This window comes from Oryx dammah, unplaced genomic scaffold, assembly GCF_014754425.2.
Source record: "Oryx dammah isolate SB20612 unplaced genomic scaffold, SCBI_Odam_1.1 HiC_scaffold_19, whole genome shotgun sequence".
NCBI classification, from domain to species: Eukaryota; Metazoa; Chordata; class Mammalia; order Artiodactyla; family Bovidae; genus Oryx; species Oryx dammah.
Window position 1 is genome coordinate 13,984,878 of NW_024070203.1, and position 20,944 is coordinate 14,005,821.

At 61.8% G+C, this 20,944-nt stretch overlaps 1 protein-coding gene across 1 annotated transcript in view; it reads left to right on the forward strand.

The window, feature by feature from the left end:
• ZC3H3 (zinc finger CCCH-type containing 3) overlaps nucleotides 1-20,944 on the forward strand; it is a 61,392-nt gene that overhangs the window by 28,266 nt on the left and 12,182 nt on the right. Inside the window, exon 5 of the mRNA XM_040261626.1 lies at nucleotides 16,916-17,100. Coding sequence (XP_040117560.1) covers nucleotides 16,916-17,100 — 185 coding nt within the window. The remainder of the gene's footprint in view (nucleotides 1-16,915; nucleotides 17,101-20,944) is intronic.

Here is a 20,944-nt window from a genome sequence, read left to right on the forward strand (position 1 = left end):
TCCCATTGGGGCAGATGGAAGGTGGAAAGGCCCTGAACAGCAGCTCCTGGACACATGCCCTCCTGAGCCGGACACTGCCCGCCAGGCTCCCTAGACATGTGTCCGTCATCCCATCGAAAGCCCCCGACTGCCCTGGCCAGGAGAGCGTGCAGAGGCCCGAGCAGGCGGGACACAGTGGCGTCTGCCCCTCCTGGGAGCGATGCTGGCCTGAGTTACCCTTGGCGCTGTTCCATGCTGCTGTCCAGGCTGGCAGACGCCCCACTTGGGGGCTGCCTGGCTGTGGGGGCCACAGAGACTGGCCCTGCGGGCCCAGGCTGGTGCTTGCTCCAGAGGGGCTCACGCTGAGAGAGGGCTTAATTTTTTTATTCTAAGATTTGTGGATTTGCCATGCCCTCACTGGTTTCCAGCAAGTTCATGAATCTGAACTGAAGCTGAGATGTGACTTATGTCCCTAAACGGCCTGTCACTTGTTTTCTCTCCGAATTCATCTGACGGGAAAGTGCGGAATAAACAGAAGCCGCTGTGCTTAAGCAGCTGCGTCTGCGGGCCGTGCTATCCTGACTACAAATGGTGCTGTCACTGGGCCTGCCGCCCGCCGGGCTGCCCTCTTTTATTTTATTTTTGTGTCTGTGCAGTAAATCTTAAGTAATCTCAGATGGTTGACGAGGTTTGGGCCGTGACTTTGAAGGCTCTAAAGCGCTTCTCCAAAGTGACACTCAGCTCCGCGCCGTCCCCTCAGCCGCCCTTCTGGGGGGCAGGCAGCCCCCTCGCCCCACCCAGCCTCCCCCCACCTGCCTCACCAGGGTGCTGGGCGGCCTGGGCTGCCATGAGCAGACGCTGCACGCGGGGCCACTCACACAGATGTTGACTGCTCGGTCTGGAGCTGGACGTCTGAGGTCAGGGAGCCGGCCAGGGCCACCCCTCCTCCTGTGGCACACGGCCGCCTGCCCGATGTGTCCTCACCTGAGAGGGAGAGAGAAGCTCAGGTCTTAGGAGGACACTGATCCTGTCATGGGCCTGCCCTCACTCTCGGACGGAGATTGTGGGCCCAGAGAAGGCTTCTCTGGGCAGAAGCCTTCTCTGGGCAGGGGCTGTGGGGTCGGTGAGGGCCATGTGGCGGGGGCTTCCCAGGGCGGGGACGTAGCCCAGGGTGTCTGCTCAGAGGGCAGTGGCCACGGGAGGTCCTGGGGGTGGGATAGGCCTGCTGCTGCACCTGCAAGGGCCGCAGCCTTCCTCCAGATGGCCCCCTCCCCAGGAGACTGCTGTGTGCAGCCCTGGTTCACACACGGGGTGCCTTGTGCTGTGAGGGCGCCCACTTGCCCTGGGGCAGAGCCTGGCTCCAACCAGCTGTGGCTCTGGCTGCCCTGCCACCAGTGAATGGCCTGTCGGACAGCGGAGGAGGGCCTTGGGCCAAGTGCCACTCAGGCAGCTCCCGTAGGGGCTCTGAAGGGGCCGTGCGAGTGGAATGCAGTTTTGAACTGGTCTTGCTACAAAGGCATGTGTCCGTTTCAAGCGAGGATAATGATGGGGGTGGGGGCGGGGCTGGTGGCTCCGTGGGCAGTGGGCCATCGAGGTGGTCCTGGTTCCGTGTCAGAGGCAGGATCTGCTCCCTCACCGGGTGCATGAGACGCCAGGTGAGAGCACTTCCTTGGGGCGTTTGAGTGGGACAGGAGGGTCCCTCACACTCTGCAGGGCCTGCCGTGGCCCCCACGGGCTGCTCCCTCTGGAGACAGGCCTTCCACTTGGGCTGGAGATCGCGGGTGTTTGCACATGAGCCCTGGCTGAGTGTTTTCTCTCCTGGGTCATCAGTGCCGCAGCTCAGTCCTGGCCAAACAGAGCAGGCACAGGGTCTGGTCCCCAGGCAGGTGGCTCTGGTGATGCCTCGCTGCCCCTGGGTCTCTGGAAGAGGAGCCAGTCCATGCCTTTCTCTTGTCCACTCAGTCCCCAGGTGCTCGTGGAGGGCCTGCCCTGTGTCAGGCCCCTGCTTGTCTGGGAGCTGTGGCCCAGTGGTGAACAGACTGTTGGGCCCCACCTGGGCGTGACTGCCGCCGAGGTCTCCGCCAGGCCTGGCTGTGCTGAGTGGAGGGGGCCAGGTGCAGCTCTGTAGACGGTCACTGCCGGGCTGCAGCCCTGCTCTGTGGCTCGTGCCCTGAGTGGCCGCTTTATGTCAGCATGTTGGGGACAGTGCCCTGTTGCGGCTGATTCCCCATCCACCCCAGGGGAGCCGTGAGCCAGGGGCTGTCGGGGAGAGGGGTGCGTCGGCAGGCTGGGTGGGGCTGGGCCGGTGGGCTGGGTGGGGTGGCAGGCAGTCGCCATGGGCTCGTGGTCTCACTCTTGGTCCCTTTCCTAGTCAGTTTCTAGCATGCAGTGTTTTGGGTAACTTTATTCTCACCTACATAGAAGCACAGAAGAGTTGCAATAATGGTACGTGGAACCACAGTGTGTTCTTTGCCTGGGCACCCCGATTCTGTGCACCCTGCTCCATCTGCTGCGCTGTCCCCTCTGCTCCGTCCCCTCTGTGGGGACGCCCTTCGGCAGGAGCCCTGTAGGTCCCTCAGGGTGTTTGTCGTGCCCAGCCGTGTGAGCGGCCTGTCCCTGCTGGGCCTCCTGCCCCGGGGGTGCAGCGTCCTGCAAGGAGCTGCTGCCCCTCCTCCCCATTGCCGTGTATGTCCTTCTCGCATGCACTCGAGGTCCTCACTTGACAGACTGTGAGCTGTTACCGTTTGCTCCGTTCTAACCGTCCATTTGCCTTCGCACTGGCCTGTGGAGGCCCCTCTGGGCTGCTCCGGCTCCCTCCACGTGGCACCGCCCCTCACCGAGCCTCCTTCGCCCACACAGCAGAAGCTTCCAGGCTCACCTGGGACTTTGGCTCTGCGGGCCCGACTCTTGGGAGCCAAGTAGCTCCTGGTGGTTCTCAGCCGTGGGGAGGGGTCTCTCGACAGTGCTGACGGGTGATGGGAGCTTGTCGAGGGGTCTGGGCAGGGGTGTGCTTCCTCCTCGCAGGCCTTCTGGGTTCCCATCGTGGCATGCTCTCAACGTGTATGGCTCTCTGGTGCTCTAACTTGCAGTCTCCTGGTCACCAGGGGTGTTGGACACTTAGGCATAGACACTCGAGGCTCTTCCTGTCCCCTGTGTCTTTCGTGCTCACAGCCTGGGTCCGTTTTTAATGGCTGGTTTGTCTTCTGCTCCTGAGCCACGGGATTCATCCACTTGTGTAGGGCTCTGTGTCCAGCTTTTCCCGCCTCGGAGCCTGGGGTAGGGCCCACCAGGGCTCTCAGCCCTCTGGGGGCTTGTGCCACCAGCCTTGGCCCCCCGTTCAGCGTGAGGTCACGGACCCCTCCCGAGGGCTCTTGCCTGGCCTGGCGGCGCTCTGCGGCATCGCCTGTCTCTCCCTGCACCTTTGTGCTGGAGCCTGGCCTCTGCCCTCACAACAGACACCTGTGTGCTCCAAGAACAGACTCTCCTGCGCCCATGGGAGCCACCGAGAGCACGCCATGTGGGATTTGAAGAGAGAGGAAAGAAATCACAGCAGGAAGTTCAGCCTGCGGGTGACAGCAGGGGCGCAGAGGGGTTGCGAGACCAGAGCTCTTGGTGCTGAGCTTCAGAGGGGTTGGGGTGTCTCCTCTGGGCCTTCTTGGGGACTCGGTGGGACTGGCAGGGGTCAGGACGGGCCCTGGGGTGACCCCATCCCCTCCTCTCCTGCCTCCAACCCGCCTGTCTCCCTGCATGATGCTGAAGCAGGTCTCCTCTGGCAGGTTTTTTAGGATTTTATTTTATGAGAACAGGCGGTTACGGCTCCCCGAGTGCTGTAAAAGTTAATGTGATGGCCTCCCTGTGCCTGTGCTCATTTTTATAATTTTTTATTTTATGAAACAGGACAGAGAGCTTAGTGACTTATTACTATTCATTTCGTTTCAATGCAGTAAATATTGATTCAGTTGGGGGTTTTCAATTTAAACCGCTTGGCGATTATATAAAATATTACTGGCCTCTGAAATTATGCTTACCGATCCCTTCGGCTGCTCATTAAGGAAGGAGTGCAGTTGTGGGTCCCTTTGCCTCCATCATTCTAATAGATGGTCTGAGGTGCGTTTCTGCACAGGAGGTGCCACGGAAACTGCTGGCGGGGGCCTGACAGCAAGGATGCAACTCTTAATTTGGAAGTCACTTCAGAGCGAGCCTAGGTGGTTTATTCATTTCTGAGTCTAGCAGGCCTTTCGGCAGCCTGCCTGCCTCCTCGGTGGGGCTTGGGAGGGCCTGGGGCCTTGGCTTCTCGCCCCCTTGGTGGTTTCGGGGAGGTGAGGGAGGCCAGCCTTGCCAGGTCACAGCTGCCCCAGTGGGCACAGGGGCTGGGGCGCCATGGGTGACTGCTCTCCCTCCAGAACCTGGTCCAGAGGGGCCTTGCTTGGCCTCGTTAGAGCCCAGTTCCTGGCTGGTAGGCCAGGCATGGGACACAGGACCCTGAGGGGCCAAGGCCGGCCGCCCTCTTCCCTCTTCTGTCCGTGCTCTGTCAGCGCGCCACCCTGGGTGGGCTGGCACATGGAGCCCCCGCCCAGGGCTCCCCTGACTTCAAACCAGCTGGTCATCTGGGCCCAGTCTGTCCCCATCCTCCCTAGCGCCGGCAGCTCCAGGGTGGGCCGTGTGAGGTCGGGGGCAGCGGCCAGCACTGCCGGGGCCCAGCACCAAGGAGACGGTGTGCTCGGCAGGGCCACTGGTGCTACACGGCCCCCGGGCAGGGGCGAAGCTGGGCCGTCCTCCTTGGCCAGCTCTGGGCAGACACTGACGGGCGTGCAGGTACCTGTGTGGGGCTCCGTCCAAGCCTCTGGTCCACCCTCCTCAGCGTCCACACGGTGCTGTGACAGTCACCCCTGAGGCAGCTCTGTGCCCCCCTTCCTCCTCGGCTGTGGGGCTGCTGGTGTGGGCCTGGGTCACGGGCATTGTTGCCACAGTGTTTGTGGCTAGCCTTCATGACAGGTGGCACCTGGGTTCCATCTGTGGAGGGTGTGGGAAGTGGCACATACCGGACTCACCTGTTCTGCATCTCAGGCTGGAGCTGCCGGCACACGGTGCTGGGCCCTTCCTTCTCCAGGCTCACCACGAGCTGGCCTGGAGCCCATGGGCCAGGGCGTCTCTCTGGGCCGGTGTCCCTGAGGCCATGCCGGTTGGCAGGAGCTGCTGTGGAGGGCTGGTCGGGCATGGTGGCTCCTGGCTTGGCCCGTGTTCTGCTCCCGCCCAGGCTCTGCCACAGGCCCCTCTGGGACGGTGTCTGTCGTCTGCAGCCCCCGGTTGCCCGCCTGCGCTGCTGATCTCCCGTCTGTGTGTGACTCGCGGGCCCTCCAGCCTTTGGCCTTCTGTCTTCAGTCTTTCTGTCCTGCTTTTCTGTCACTACCTCCTCACGTCGGTGGCTTTCTCCCTTTCTGTCCCTTTTCTCCACGCACAGACACGTGCACCCCTCCCTCTGTCCTGCCCCCTGGCACCTTGGCTGCTTGCGGGTGCCTGGAGCAGGGAGGCGAGGAGGCCGCCCTTGTCCCTGGCCCCTCTGGCAGTGACCCTCGAGCCTCCCTTGCGCAGCCTGGCAGGGCAACGCTGCCCCAGGTCACCCTTGTCCTTGCTGCACGTGAACCCCCCGCCTGCCCCGCCCCCCCCGCGTGGACCCCAGGCCATCCACAGCTCACTGCGTCTCAATCGTGGCCCCCCTGCCACGTGGACCCAGGCCATCCACAGTGCACTGCGTCTCAATTGTGGACGTGCAGCTGGCGTCTCTGCTTTTCGGGAGCTGGCTCAAATGTCCAGGGCCTGCCAGGCAGCCTTCAGACCAGCAGAAGAAAAGAGTCGGACAGGTGACGCGTCACCCAGGCCAGCCCTACAGGGCCCCGTGTGACTGGCCACCACGTGGCCGCCCCACATGCTTGGCAACAGCGGATAGGCCAGAGTGCTTCAGAGTAAACCTAGAGGGAACCTTTTCATTCGCCTGAGAGCTTTGCTCTGCAGGCAGCAGGACAGTCAGAAGGACGCTGGGAGGGTCCCTTGAGGCCCCTCCCCGTGGAGCCCCGTGGGGCTTCCCTCAGTCATGCCCAGGCCCCAGCCACACCTTGCACCAAGCCTTTGTGCGTCTATGACGGTGCCCCCAGGGGTTCCTGGGGATGAGAAACAGGGAAGCTGAAAATACTGCTCCTGACAGGAAGAAATAAAATGTCCTTGTCACCCAGCGGTTCCTGGGTGCCTTACACAATCAAACATCGTTTTAAACACCACTTTTATCTTGGTTTTAGAGGTGGTAGTAAAGCAGCGTTCAGATAATCAATACCACATTTAACTCTTTGCATATATCAACCTCCAGCCTGGTCATACCCCAAAACACAGTTCCCCTCTCAGGGCCTCTGGAGATGGGTGAGGGAAGGCGCTGTTCCAGCGGTTTCCCTGGACAGGAAAACAGGCTCCCTGCGTTGGCTGTGGGGGCTCACTGTGCTGCGGACCATGCCCTAAAGGCCCTGCTGGGCCTCAGACCGCCTGGCTGCTGCCTGTCCCCAAAGCCCCATGTGCAGCTCTCAGGCTCTCTGGGCAGGCAGCTCCCAGCAGGCACGGGCACCCTCAGGTGGGCTGGGCACGTGCTACCCCTGCCAGAGCTCCAGTTAACCTCCCTCTTCCCTCCTGTGCTTGCCTGCCCCCACCACTGTGTGCCCTGCGGGTCCTCAGAGGGGGGCCTTTGGTAACCCCTCAGCCACCGCTTGCCATTTAGGGCTCCACCCAGCATCTGCTGAGCCAGACGCCGGCAGCGTTTGCTCCAGGTGGGAGGGACTGCGGGTGCAGAGTCTCTGTGCTGGGACAGGTCCAGCGACTGCTGCCCTCCCCCTCCACCCGCGCTCCCCGCAGGGCGGGACCCTGACCCCCACTGCTGCGAGCCTGACTGGCAGCCTGCCTCCTGGAGTCAGGGCAGCCGGCGAGCGAGCTGGTTTATTTTTCTCTGACTTTCCTCGAAGTCAGCAAGGTTTCTGTGGCTGCCCCGCCCACTCCCCAGAGTAAGGAGCCCCGGTTTAATTTGCGGTTAGATGTCTGTTAAGATTGCGTCCACTTCCCAAGTCAGCACTTAATTGGCAAGGCGCTTGATTTAACAGCGTGGGAGCCTCCACCGGAAAAATGGCTTGAATAAATCACCGCCTGACGCCAGAAAATAGATATAATCTCAGCATTAACTACATTAATAGTAGCAGGAGCCGAATTAAGAAAGCCATAAAGCATAGGCGGGGGAGCATAAATTATGGCCCAGGCTCTGTCCCTCGGTGGGGCTCCTCTGGGGGCCTGGTGGGCGTGTCCAGGGCGGGGTTTGCTTTGGGGCGAGGCCTGCTGGCTGCAGCGCCCCACCCTGCTGGGTTCCGGTCCTGGAAGGGTGGGCTTCGCCCCCCTGCCCTTCATGGCTCCCCGCAACCTGCCCCTTGCCCTAGTCGGGGTCGTAGGGGCCGAGTGCTTTGCACCTGGACGGTCGTCTGCCAATAGGTGCTGGCAAGGACTCTGCCGTGTGAGACCCTGTGCGGATTGCACTGCCTCCACCTCCCGCAGAAGGCTTCCCCCAGGGTTCTGCCTCCAGGGGAAGCCTTCCGGAGGCCTCCCAGGGCTGGAGGTGGAGATGGATGCGGCCTGAACCGCAGCCTCCTAGGGTGGTGGATGCTGGACTGCAGCCGCCAGGCCGGTCTCCACGGCGGCTGCCCTAGTCTGCCCTTGTGCCGCAGCAAGGGGCTGCCCTGCTCGGCGGCGACCTTCTGTCCGCCTCGCTGAGGTGGGTCCATCCAGGTCGGGCCTCGGCCCCTGGGCTGTAGGGAGAGTCAGGTACGCACCTTCTGCCACGCTGGTATGCGTTTTCTGTCCTTCCAGGTGTTAGCTGCCTCTGCCAGAAACTTTGCCTGTGCTCTAGAAGAGATTGCAATCCAGTGTTCATTCAGACTTTGGTGGTTTTTGTTGCTGCCACGCCCCCTGGCCTGTGGGATCACAGTTCCCCCAGCAGGGATTGAACACCCGCCTTGGCGGTGGAAGAGCCAGACCGCTAGACCCACCAGGGAGCTCCTCTAATGTCAGTTGCATTCATGCTCTTTGTTAAGTTCAGCATTTTTTTTGTTCACTGATCATTTGCCTCTAGCCTGTTTCTTACAGGTTTTCAAGAATCTAAATATTGGGGGGGGAAACCTTTTTGGCAGACTACACATTTTTCCTCAATTTCTGTTTTGCCTTTTGTTTGTGTGAATTTTTAATGGAACTTTTATGTTTTCTGTGTTCTTAGATCTGTCGGTCTCTTAAGACTTAGTATAACACACTGATTTGCTTAGAACCACTTTCCTTGTCCCATGGTTACATGAGTTCAGTTATTCTCTTCTAGTGCTGTACTTTCTAGTTTTACATTTAAAATTGTAATCTACCTGGAATTTATTTGGAGACTTGGTGTGAGATTAAAGGTCAAATTTAATTTTGTTTAACACTTATCTAGTTGTCTTCGGAACATTTATTAAACATTCAGACTTTTTCCCATTGTTTAAAAATGTCACCTTTATTATGTAAAATCTTGTTCCTGAACTTGGCCTTCTGAACAGACCTTCGATTTCCATAGGCAAAACGTGTGGTTTGTTTGTTTTCAGGGATCAGTTCTGTGGATTTTTATCTTGTGTACCTACCACAGGGTATGCCCATTACCTACCCCGTGCAGGGTGCTCCCCCGATATGTCCCCACCTACCCTGTGGTCCCTCGCCTATGTCTGGAAAAGCTATGTCTCAAAACTCTTGAAGTTCATGTAAGTAGGTTCTTATAATAGGTGCTGTTTTGTGTAACTCCTTTTGCTTACCATTTGTTATCCAAACAGACTCATAGGCTGAAGTCTGAATCCCAGTGTGGCTTTTTGGAGATGAGAGGTGATCAAGGCTGAATGAGGTCGTCAGGGTGGGGCCTTGATCTGATAGAATTGGTGTCTTTATATGAGGAGGAAGAGCTGACAGGGCCTGCTCTCCAGTCACCTCTGCAGGCGCCTTGATCCAGGCTGCTGGCCTCCAGGACTGTGGGGAGACGGGGTGATACAGCAGCCTGAGCCAGCTTGTCCTGCTCCTCCCCAGGTGTGCCCACGCTGCTCTCCGTGTGCTCTCGGTGGACGTCTGGGGGCCACTTGTCTCTGCTGCTCTGTCCTGTGGGGCATGCTGCTGAGTGACGAGGAGCTGCAGCCTCAGTGGGCAGGTGGATGCTGGGCAGCGGGCAGCTGGGGAGGACCCCCAGGCTGCACACACGAGGTAGTGTGCAGTGCCCTGTGCAGTCTTTCACCCACGTTTGTATTAGTTGGTCTTTTTATTGATTTGCTAGTACTCTTTATATATTATGGCTATATTTTTGTCTCAGAGATCTTACAGTGTGGGGCTTGCCTTCAGTGCTGTCTAGTTTATCAGTCTTCTTTTATGAGTGTCCTGTTTGAGAAATATTTGCCAAGGTCACATTTTCTTCTAGAAGCTTGGCTATTTCAGTGTTTGTATTAAGTCTGAGGTCCCTTATGAGTTAACTTTTACTTGGGGTCTGAGGTTGGGGGGTCAAGGTTTCTTGGTCTCCTTACAGCAAAACATTTACTGAGCCGACGCCCCCCCTCACCCCCACCCCCAGAAGTGCAGAGCCAGAGACTGTGCTCTTGCTGGGCTGTGTGTCCTTACCACCCCCCGCCTGTCTGGCCTCCGTATCCCTCAGGTCAGCCATAGGAACACTGGCTCAGTCTCGGCCTTCCCCAGTGGACACCTGCCACAGCGTCACCTGCGGTGCTTGTTCGGATTTTCCTGGTGGTCCAGCTGGCCCCACTGGTGGCCTGGCGGCTTCGATGGGCGAGCTTCACTTGTAGTTGGCTCCCTGCTCACCCTCTGACCCCCAGGAGCTTTTACGCTGAGCTCAGGGGCCTGTCCCTGGGGTCTGCAGGCCCACCGCGGCTTCTCCCAGGAGCTGTGCTGTGCTCACACGATTCTGAGAGGAGCCCTCCTGCTGGGGCCTGTGGGGCAGGTCGCCTGCCTCCCCCATCTCCCCTCTTCCCGAGTATCTTTAGGTAGCCGTGACACAAGGGTCCCTGATGGCCGGGGCTTGTGGTGTCTGGGGGTGTTGTGATGTTTCCACTGTGTCACGTGTCCCTGGCTTGGGCTTCCCTCCAGTGTCTCTCAGCTCGGCCGTGTCCAGGTACTGGGGCCCCTTCATGACATGCGTGTGAGCGTGAGTGTCCTAGGGCTCTCCAGAGGGGCGCAGGCAACTGGTGTGAGATCCAGAGGTGAAGAGGGGCTGTAGCTGCAGGGACAGGGAGGCTCGAGCGAGGCGGACAGTGGCGCTAAGTCCTGGGGCCAGTGATGGGTCTGCATGGTGGCAGGGGGAGCTGGAGAGACAGTGTGGGGTCCAGGTGGCCAGCGCCCTCCCACTCTGAGCAGTAGGCCTTGTGCGGGGCTTAGCGAGGGATGGGCTGTGAGCGGTGTCCTGGGAAGGGCCGGCTCTAGCGTGCAGAGAGCCAAGTGCCAGCCAGCAAGTGCTTCCAAGGAGGGTGAGGGCAGAGACCCCAAGTGAGATCACCAGGCAGGATGTAATGGGAGGCCTTGCGAAGGCGTGCAGCCCTCTGCCGCCAGAGGCCAAGCAGGCAGGCTTTTGATCGGGGCTTCGGTGAGACCTGTCCTGCCCAGAGGATAGCGACAGGCAGCAGCTGCCAGGGCTCCTGGGGGTGTGGTGGTGGGGTGTGCTTTGGGCTGGCCTTCACACCCTTGGTGATGGGGTTTGAGCCACAGACACCAGGGCACAGAGGAGGGATTGCTGTGAGGGGGCTGTGCGGGCAGCGGGGCTGACGGCAGGCCCAGAGTGGAGGAGGGAGCCCCAGGAGGTGCCCCCCGGGGTGTTCTCCGGGAGCCAGTGAGCCAGGTGGGGCCTCAACTTGCTGAGTTCCTCCCAGAGGACTCAGGGTGCAGGTTCTGCTACCCCAGCTTCCTTCCCTCCCCTCTTGCCCGTGTGGGGAGAGGACAGGGATGGGCGAACTGGACTTCATATGCACAGCGGGCTGGGGCTAGGTTGTCAGTGGGCCAGAGAGAGGAGAAGGACGCCCGGAGCGAGGGGTGCTGGAGGGGTGGCTGCGGCGGGGCCAGGCCCTCCCCACCCTCCCCAGTGTCAGGCCCAGGGCCTGAGCGACAGCCCGGCCTGCAGGATGACACCAGGGAGCAAGGATCGGGGCGGCTAAGCCGGCCCCCTGGCCTGTGCCTGGCACGCCGAGCTCTTCACTCAGAGGGGGGCCACTAAGGCCCAGTGATACCTGCTTTTTGTAGCTAACACACAAAACACCAATATCTTCAGCTAAAATGGATTTTTAAAAGTGTCATTTTATGGAGAATTTTACTTTCTATCTTGTTGTTTATTAGGCTCTTAAAGGGAAAGCTTGTAATGCATCCATTGATCGCAGAGCCGACTGAATAGATGAGAGCACATAAAACAGCCCCCGCTCCTTAAGCAGCTGCCGCGCTCACACTGGGGCAGTTAGTGTCCCCCCACCTCCCGATGCCGCTGGCCACGGCGCCCCTGAGTCACTTCTGCTTGTGGCTGGGGAGAGACCGGGCAGCGATCCCTGGGGAAGGAGCAGGGCCTTCAGGTGTGTCCGCACCCCCACCCCCAGTCCCCCCCAAGCGCTCAGCCTGGCCCGCCAGCCTTCTTGGGGGCCGTTCTGTCCTTGCTGTGACCCACCAGGGTCCTCAGGCCTCAGCTCCCACCCAGGCCGCAGCCCCCAGCCACTGTGAGCAGGTGCGTCCTGGGAAGCCCAGCCATCGCCTCGGCCCTGCCACAAGGTGGCTGGAGCTCAGCGGGCAGGTGCGCACACTCGGGAGGAGGGTCCTAGGAGGCCAGGTGGCCCCAGTCACCGAGACCTGCGCCGTCCATCCGTCCGTCCGTCTGTCCGTCCGCTGAGTTCCTGGCCCTCCTGCCCTGCCACCCCGCCTGGGCCCTTGTCCCCAGCGTGTTCTGTCAGCACCTGTGGGACCAGCCTGTGGGGCGCTGGGCGTCAGCGTTTCCACGGAAAGCCCGCTTAAGCAGTTTGCAGCCGTCACGGTGGCAGCGCCAAGCCTGACCTACTTGGGATTCGCTGCGCGGCCGCCTGGCGCCCTTCTGCTGACGGCGCACTCCTCGCTTGCTGAAGCTGCGTGGAACCTGCTCCACGTCCTGAAAACTGCTTCCCCGCTTGTTTTCTCTGCTCCAGGCCGGCTGCCCACCTCCTGGCCTGCCACGCTGAGTCAAAGGCCTTTCTTGGTTTGAGTGCCCACACGTCCCGGCTCCCGCCCACCAAGGCCGCCCCACGTTTCTCTGATGGGCCCCCTGGCAGACCCCAAGGTGGGAGACTCAGGTGGTCCCCAAGCCTCCCTCCTGGTGTGCGCTCACCCTGCACGAGTCCCTGGAGCCCGCAACTCGCCAGCACGGCCCCTGTCCCAGGTGCTTGCTCCCAGGTGTGACTGGGTCCTGTATAGGGTCAGGGGAGGCTTCCCAAGGCCCCGACATCCGAGCTTGGGCTCAGGGCAGAACTCAGGTGATGGCAGAGGCCCAGCATATGCACAGGCCCTGCGCAAGGATGGACAGCAGGCGGTGGGAGCAGTTGGGGGGGGCCCGCAGCAGAGCAGGGAGCACTGCTGGGGTGGGGGGGGTGACAAGAACTGGATCAGATGCGAGGTGTTCAGATGAACTGACTGGACAGGGTACGGCAGGGACCCCGCCAGGGAGTGTCAGTGAATGCAGGGCCCCAGACTGCCTCTGGGGCGAGAGAGGAGGCTGGCTCGGGGGGCAGGGTCCTCGGTGACTGGGGTCTGGGCCTGTGGTCCCCAGAGAGATGAGAGTCTCCAGGAGGAAGCAGGGGACGCAGACTGTGGGGACTGGGAAGAACGTGCCAACAAGATGGCTCTGTGCTGAGAGGCCTTCCTGTGGGAAGGCAGCCCTTATTTCCACCAGCAGCTCCCTGTCCACGTGTGGGCCCCTTGGCCTGGCCCTGTCCCTGTCCCCAGGGGCTTCCCACCCTCCCTGGGTGCACAGGACCCGCCCTTGCCAGGCTGCCTTAGGACTGGGCGCTGAGAGGCCATGGCACCCTCAGCACTGGGTTTGCTGGAGCCGGGCCCCTTCAGCTCCCGTGTGCTCCTGTGGTTCTGGCCAGGCAGCGGCAGCCAAGGCAGTGTCTGTGTCAGTGCTGGAGGTGGGCACAGCTCCAGGGTGGAGTTTGTCCTGCCTCGGGCATCCTGGAGGCTGGGGCCACTTCCAGAGTCTCCAGGGCCAGGTCGGCTTTCTGCCCTTTGCCTCTCTGCACCCTCAGGGGGAGCCACTCTGCGGCCTTCAGGCGACACAGCCCCACAGCTGCCTGTCCCCAGCCCAGGGCATGGGGTGTGCTCACTGTGCATCAGGTCCTGTCAGTGGGCCGGCGAGCTACATGTGCACGCATGTTTGTGGGCCCATCTGCCTGCGGTTCTTTGGGTGCACACCTGTACCCCAGGCTGCCAGGCCACTTAGCGAGGATCCCTGGGTGGGCCCATCTCAGCCGTGCAGCTCGAGAAGCAGACTGGGGCAGGTGCCCTGCACGCAGTATTGGGCCTGCACCAGCCTGCTTGGGCAGTGGCCAGGGAGCGTGCAGGGAGCCCAGGGGGACTCTGGCAGGGTGGGCTCGGCACTGCTTGGGGGGGTGCCCTGCAGGGTGGGCTCGGCGCTACTGGGGGGGCCGCCCTGCAGGGGGGCTCGGCACTGCTTGGTGGGGGGTCCTGCAGACCCAGCAGAGGACATGCCACAGTCGTCCCGGCTCTTGGGAGAGCCTTCCTGTCCTGCCCAGACTGATGCCCTGGCTCTCAGGGTCCTGCTTTCATGGGACTGTCCTCTTGCTTCCTGGGCACAGCAGCTGAGGGTACCTTGGAGGGCAGAGCCCCTGGGAGCTCCTGGACGGCCTCGGGCCTGGAACGTTTCAGCTGCTCCCTGGGCAGTGGACATATGGATCGCTTTTCTTTTTAAACCTACTTTTGCGGTGTGTGTGTCTTTCTCCCCATTACCAGCTCTTTTCATTTAAAATGTTATCTCCCCCCAACCCCGTCCTTCGTGGCCCCCCCCCCGGGGGGGGGCAGGAGAAGCCCAGCCCTCACCCCAGTGTAGTCAAGGTTATGGTGATAAATCCTGGGGCATTGTCACTTCTATTCGGAGTAAATTGGCTGGCCGCTTTCGGGCTGAAGGAAAGATAATTTGCTGTAGTATTTCAAATGGATTAGAAATGGATTTGAAGGGAAAGTTCATGCCTCCCATTACAAAGGCGAGAAAGAGGACTATCTTAAGGCACGGTTCCCTCCCTGGCCTTCATTATCCACGCTTAATACCTTTCCTATTTTCCAGCGTTAATGAAATTTCCTGGCGGCGTGGGCCTGCCGGACGGATGGGAGAAGGCTTTAGGTCTGAGGCTCCTGTTGTAGAAAAGGAATTACAGGCCCTTGCCGCGAGGGCAGGAGCGCTCCCTGGGTCCTTGGCCCTGCTATTATCTCATTAATTTTATCCCCTCTTCTCAATACAGCTCGTTTCCAAAGGCTGTCCTCTCCATTAGGGTAACAATTTACTGGAGTGCCGTGACACCCACAGCAGTGAAAGGCTGTGAGGCGTTTGGGGCAAGCACCCCCACCCAGTGTTCCAGCCCCCGCCTACCCCGGTGTCTGCTGGCCACAGGCCCAGAGTCAGTGGGCCCAGTGGGTGAGGACAGGCAGAGGGGACTGCGCGGCTGCCGGCTGGGCCGGGGCCCACGGGCGCAGGGTCCTCCCCGAGTTCTTGAGGGCGCCCACCTCCCCCCGGTGGCCCCAGGGCGCCATCTGAGGACGTGGCTCCTCCCAGCCTGGCTCCCAGGCTCCAGCCCTGCCACAGTGCTGCACCCAGGCGCGTGGGTCCTCAGGCCCAGGTGTACACTTGGGCCATGAGCACAGAGCGGAGCCCTGCTGCACCCCCTCCCTGCCCCAAGGCCCGTGGCAGAGCTCAGGAGCAGGTCTTCTCTCTAGAAAAAGGGGCTGGGTTGGTTGGTCATGCTCATTGCTGGGATCCATAGCTTCGCCTGCGTGACTGTCTCTGGGGGTGTTGTCCCACGTGCCCAAGTAGGGGGCGCTTCCTCACCCCCTGGAGGGCTGGTCTCAGGGGCTCTGCTTCCTCCCCTCCACTGTCTCAGGGGCATCGTACAGCCTGTGTCTCACATTTCATGGGGGCCAGCGCCGTGGACTGAGGGAAGAGGGAAGGTGGGGGAGGGGGTGCCCCAGCGAGGCGAGGACGGCTGAGAGGGCCCTGTTCCGGCAAGTGTGTTCTGGCATCTGGGAGCACAGCCTGTTGGGGGGGTGCTGGGGTGGTGCCCTGATGGTGAACCCCCATCCGCCCCCCCGCCCAGGGCACATTGACGGAAGGGCAGCTGCTTTGTGGGCAGGAGGCCCCTGAGGGCTCCGGGCAGTGCGGGGCTGGTGCTGCGGGCACCTCTTGGCCTCGAGCTGGGGGCTGTGGTGACCACTGGCTAGGCTCTGCTCACCGCGGGGGTCGGGGCTCAGGCCAGGCTGAGCCTTTGGGCGGTGTCCAGGATGCCTGCAGGGGCTCCAGAGCTCCCAAGACTGATGGGCTTCTTCAGTGAAGGTGGGACCCCCATCCTCTCCCCTCCTCAGCCCCTCCCCGCCTTGGAGGAGCCCAGGAGACACATCAGGCGCCCACTGGGCACACAGATGCCCCGAGCCCAAGGCGTGAGACTTGGGTCCTGGGGTCTGGGGAGGGTCTGGGGTCTGGCTAGGCCAGGGAGCGGGCAGCGGGAGCTCCTCTGGCGCAGCCAGGGTGGGCAGGGCTGCCAAGGACCCTTGGTGGGGGTCGCTCCCTCCAAGATTGGTGTTTGTGAACTTGAATTTTAATTAAGGGAAACTGGGTCAAGTACTTTCTGGAGGCCTGCTCGGCGCTTCCTGCCTGACGCTGCAGCTTCAGGTCTCAGTGCGCCTGGCTACTGAGAACAGCCTGCAGGTGGGGAGTCAGGCCAGTGGTGGGCCACCTGTGGGGCCTGCTCTGCACTCCAGACCCAGATCGGGGCCTCCCCGCCCTGTGGCCCCTGGGTTGCCAGAAGAGCATGTTCTGCTACCCCAGTGGAGCTGGGGTTCGTAGGCTCCCGTGGAAGGGGCTTCAGGGCATGGGAGCCTCAGCAGGAGGTGCTCGGGAGCCCAGGACCCCCGGACAACCGGGAGCTGCGGCTGATGGTCCGGCCTGCCACGGCAGAGGCGACACTCCTGCTCAGCTCTGCCAGTGGCCCAGACTTGCCTTGAGCTAAGAGAGAACTGAGCTCAATTTGCATAAGTAGGTTTCTGCTAAGACGCGCGGAAGGTCAAGGCCAAGTCGCTCTGGAGTCCTGAGCCCCTCCTGTGGCAGCTCAAGGAGCAGCCCACCAGGGCAGCTGCAGGCCCACCTCTGTGGGACCTGAGTTGGGGGGTATGACTTCTGACCCATCTGCCCTTGGGTTGGCCTGGGCCTGCACTCAGGTGACCCCCAAGGACTTTATCAGCCCTTGACCTTGAGGGGACTCCAGTTTGGCCCCCAGATAGCTTCCCTGGGTTGGAGGTCCGTGAGGCTGTCCCTTCCCGGTCGCAATGCCAAGCGCTCCGTGCAGAGGACAGAGGAGCGGAGGGTGGGCAGAGGTCCTTGCTGACCTCACAGCATGGCCGTTCCAGAGCCAGGGCGCACCACGGGGTGGCGTCCAGGAGGCGTCCCGGATACCGGTGACCCTCAGGGCTGCCTTAGTGCTGGCACTGAGGGCTTTCCCCCACAAAAGTCCCCCAGCCTCAGAGGTGGGGTTGAGGGTGCCACCTCCTGGGCCCGTGAACGGTGGGGGACAGCGGTCTTCTGACCACCCCAGGGCTGAGCTGACGGTCCTTCCTGTCTCTGCAGGTCCCTGGCGTTGAACACCCTGCGTCCCGCCGCAGGTGGGAGAGCCCAGACCGGCTCCCCTCGGTGGCGGAGCAAAGGCTACCGCTGCATTGGAGGCGTCCTCTACAAGGTGTCAGCCAACAAGCTCTCCAAGACCTACAGCCGGCCCGGCGGGGATGGGGGCAGCAGGCCCCTGCTGCGCACAGGTGAGGCCCCTGGGGGGATGCTATGCCTGTGCTCTTGCGAGGGCGCCCTGACAGCGTCCTGGAGCTGCCCCCGCCGAGGCGGCAGCAGCAGGGAGGCCCCCAGGGCACGCAGGCTGCACCCGCCTCTCGCTTGGCTGAGCCTCCTCTGATTTTCCGTGTTTTGCTCCTGGACAAAGGAGATGAGCCAGGTATGGTAAACACAGCCCAGCGAGTGAACACCTGGGGCTGTGGTGCCTGATCGCATTGGCAATGCCTCCCAACTGTGCTCAGAGGCGCCGACACCCCCACGGGCACTCCTGCGGGCCCGGGGAGACAGGCCACGGAGAAGGAAATGCTTCAGATTTGCTTATTGTACAAATTAACTAGAAAAGTATTTTGGTTTCAGTCCAATTTTACTGCTTTCCTTTTCTTTCAAAAAAAAAGGTGGGATTTGCAGGGGCTGTGGGGATTGCACAGGCCCAGCTACCCTCAGTCCTTAGCCTGACCACCCCAGAAGGGCAGAAGGGAGAAGAACCCAGCTCAGGAAGTAGGTGGAGCGCAGGGCCAGCTGGCGCAGGAGACAGTGGAGGGGCCCCCGGAACCTCCTCTCTGCCAGGACAGCTGCAGAGGGCTGGGGCCCAGGGCTCTGCTCCCCCATGCGCCCTGCCTCCGCCCTCTGCCCGGTGGAGCCACAGGTACAGGCCTGTCTCTGACACCCTCCCCGGCGCATGTGGTCTGTGGGCCTCACAAACCGCTCTGGATGTCTCAGGGCCCCACTCTGTCCTCCCGAGACCTGGGGCCCGCACAGGGCTCAGCCAGGCGGTGTGCCCGGGGCCCTTCCACACGAGCCCACGAGGGCTGTGGAGCGACCAGGTCTCTCTGTGGGCCTTGCTCTCTGCCCCCTCGGGCTGGGCGCTGGGGGCTATCCTGACTCTGACGGGATCTCAGGCTGCACACGAGGCCTATCCTGAAGGGACTGGTGGGCTCTGGGTGGCACCCGTGACCTGGGCTGCTCCTCCCTGCAGGGCGCCCGCTGGCGGAAGGAAGACGCGGGTTTGCCCCCTCACAGTCCAGCAGCCCTGTCTGGTCAGGGCAGGCGGAGGGCCGCCTTCGGGGGGTGGGGGTGCGTCCCCCTTCCCCTGGGGGCCCCTCCACCTGGGCTGGCAGCAGCCAGAGGAGTGGCCACACTCTTTCTGGGGGCTCACCACACTGAGTGCCAAGCTCCACAGAACCCACCTCCCCTGCAGAGCTGCCGGGGTGTCTTGGCTTTCCCCAGCCTTCTCCCCTGGCCCCCCAGCCGCTGGCCTACGGTGAGGACAGAGGCCGCCTCCCTGCCCACCTGCTCCTGCGGGCCGCCGCTGCCCACGCCCTGCTAACCAGTCAGCTGGGGTAGCCCCCCACCTCCGCGCGGGGGCAAGGAAGTGGGATTTGGTGTATGGACCACAGGGGAGCCTGTCCTGGGGACACAAGGCTGGCCAGACAGCACCAGCCACCTGGACCCCTGCCCGGTGGCCAGCTCCTGGCTTTAAGGAGAGTGGATTGCTCCCAGCTGTGGGAATGCTCACAGACTAGCAGCTCACTTAGATGAGTAATAATTAAAGAAATAAATTTTCTTCTCTGGTGTCAACAGAACTGTGACTTCAGCAAGAAAGTGCAGCCTTCCTTGGGGGGTGCAGGGGCTCCACCCCCACTTCCTGGCTGCAGGCCTCTCAGCACAGCCTCAGCCCCGTTGGGGAGCCGGCCATCCCAGGCTTTGTGGGGAAGAGCCGTGCCCTACCCATCTTTCAGCTCCAGGGGTAGGGCGTTCTAGTAGGCACACCTCACTTCCCTGGAACCGGAACCAAGCACTTCCTCCTGGTCTATGTCTGCCTGCACGCAGGACCCAGCCAGGGGCCCCTCCCCATAGGCTTCGGCCCACATGGGTCAGCCCTAAGAGCCTGCAGGGCCCTGCGGTAGAGCAGACCCCGCAGGGCCCTGCGGTAGAGCAGACCCCGAGTCTGCCTGCCCCAGCCCCCTTGATCAGCCTGCGCTGCAGGACTGGCTCCCAGGCTTGTTCTAAGCCCCAGGCCCCAGGCGTAGGCTGTGAGGGGGCAGTCTCTCTGCTGCCAGCCTGTGTCTGTGGGCCCTGGGCAGGTGGGGGGTCTCTGCACCTCACCTGTAACCTGTGACCTGTCGCCCCCTCCCTGGGTGCTGCAGGGTCACGCAGAGCTGCATATGAGAGAGGGTCCCCCTGGTTGGTCAGTCTGCCCCTGCGCATCCAAGGCCCTGCCCCACGGCCTCTGCCGCTCGTGGACGCCTCTTCCCCAGGGTGGCACATTCCAGGGCAGCGTGGGTGGGCAGGGGGTATGGGAGCTGGTGGTGCTTGCCCCTCTGTGCCCTCGGACCCCAGGGCCCTCAACTGGGGGAGGGTGAGCCCCTGCCTGGGCAGGAGAGGGGTGGGGCGGCCTTGCTGCTCTATTTCGGGAAGACCCCTAGGAAGTGCGAGTTCTCCAGAAGGCTCAGCCCTCCTGCTTCGAGGTTGCCAGGGTTTTCAGCTGAACTTTTTAGCACCTCTCAAGCCAGCTACTTTATGTGCATTTTTTAACACTGCAAAGCATTTGAAAAGGTGCCTCCTCCTGTTCCTGTAAAAATTCCTACCGAGGCCTACACTGGCATTTTTTTAAGAGCCACAGTGGAAAGAGGACTAAACCTGAGCACCCCCCAGAGGCCAGACCTGGGGCTGTTCTGATGGACTCTGACGAAGGCGTCCCTGGAGGGCAGGTGCTTGCCCCAGCGTCACTGGCAGCCTGGCTGACAGCCGGGAAGCCGTGCTCACTGACCGCTATCAGACTGCACTGTCATCCTCGGGCTAGCAAGTGGGGGCCACCACGTGCCGTCTGGACTGACCTCCGCTGCCACTGGACCATGGGTGTCCTCTGCCTGGAAACCAGATTCCAGTACGGCCTAGAGCTGCCCTAAGACCCCTCCCCGCCGGCCCCCCAGCTCTAGGCCCCCCTCTCCTTTCCGTGTAGTGCCCCTCCCACCATTCAACCCTGTAACTCGGCCCCCTGGGCCTGGATCCCCACAGGAGCAGCCTCCCTCCCAGGGGTTCCGCTGCACAGCCTGGAGCCGCCTTCTAACCGGAGGAGACGGGCTCGGAGGAGCGCCCCAGCGCGGCAGTACAGGCGCTGCCCAGAGGGCTCAGTCGGCGCGTGTCTGGGTTGGCGCTGGGCGCCCTGCAGCAAGCCAGGGGGAGGGCCCCCAGGTGGCGAGGGGGCCGCCTGTTCCATGGCCGCCTCCAGGCCTGGCATCTTGGTGACGTCCCTTTTTAAACCAGGAATGCTTTGTCATCGCCTCAGGTCCCTAGAATTTCTGAGTGATGTCACTTGTGCCTCCTGCCGTGACTCCATTTCAGCAGCCGCCTGTGGGAAACCTGATCTGGTCTGGGGAGGGTCACGTGTGTGTTGAGGAACTGTGGCTGTCTCACCCTGCCTGCCCGCCTTGGTCCTGGGGACTGCCCGGGTATGTAAATGGCAGGTGGGAGCTGCGTGTCAGGCTGGACGCCCCCTCTGCAGGCGAGCCTGGCCACGTGTCCACCTGTCTTCCTGTCACCACAGACTCCCCTTGGGGTCACAGTCAGTGACCTCAGAGAGGCCCTGCTTCGTCTGCACACTTGGGGTTTTGAGGAGTGTCTTACGGGATGCCTCCACAGTTTTAGGAGCCGGGTGCCTGCCTGGGCCTTGGAGCCGCGTGAGGCAGGCCAGCCTGCAGCCTGCTCCTCAGGCCATCTGGAAGTCTGGTTTCCAGGCAGGGAACACCCATCTTCTGGTGGGTTTCAGCATTTGTGGAGGATTTCAGCATTTGTGGCCATACACTTCTTAGCTTC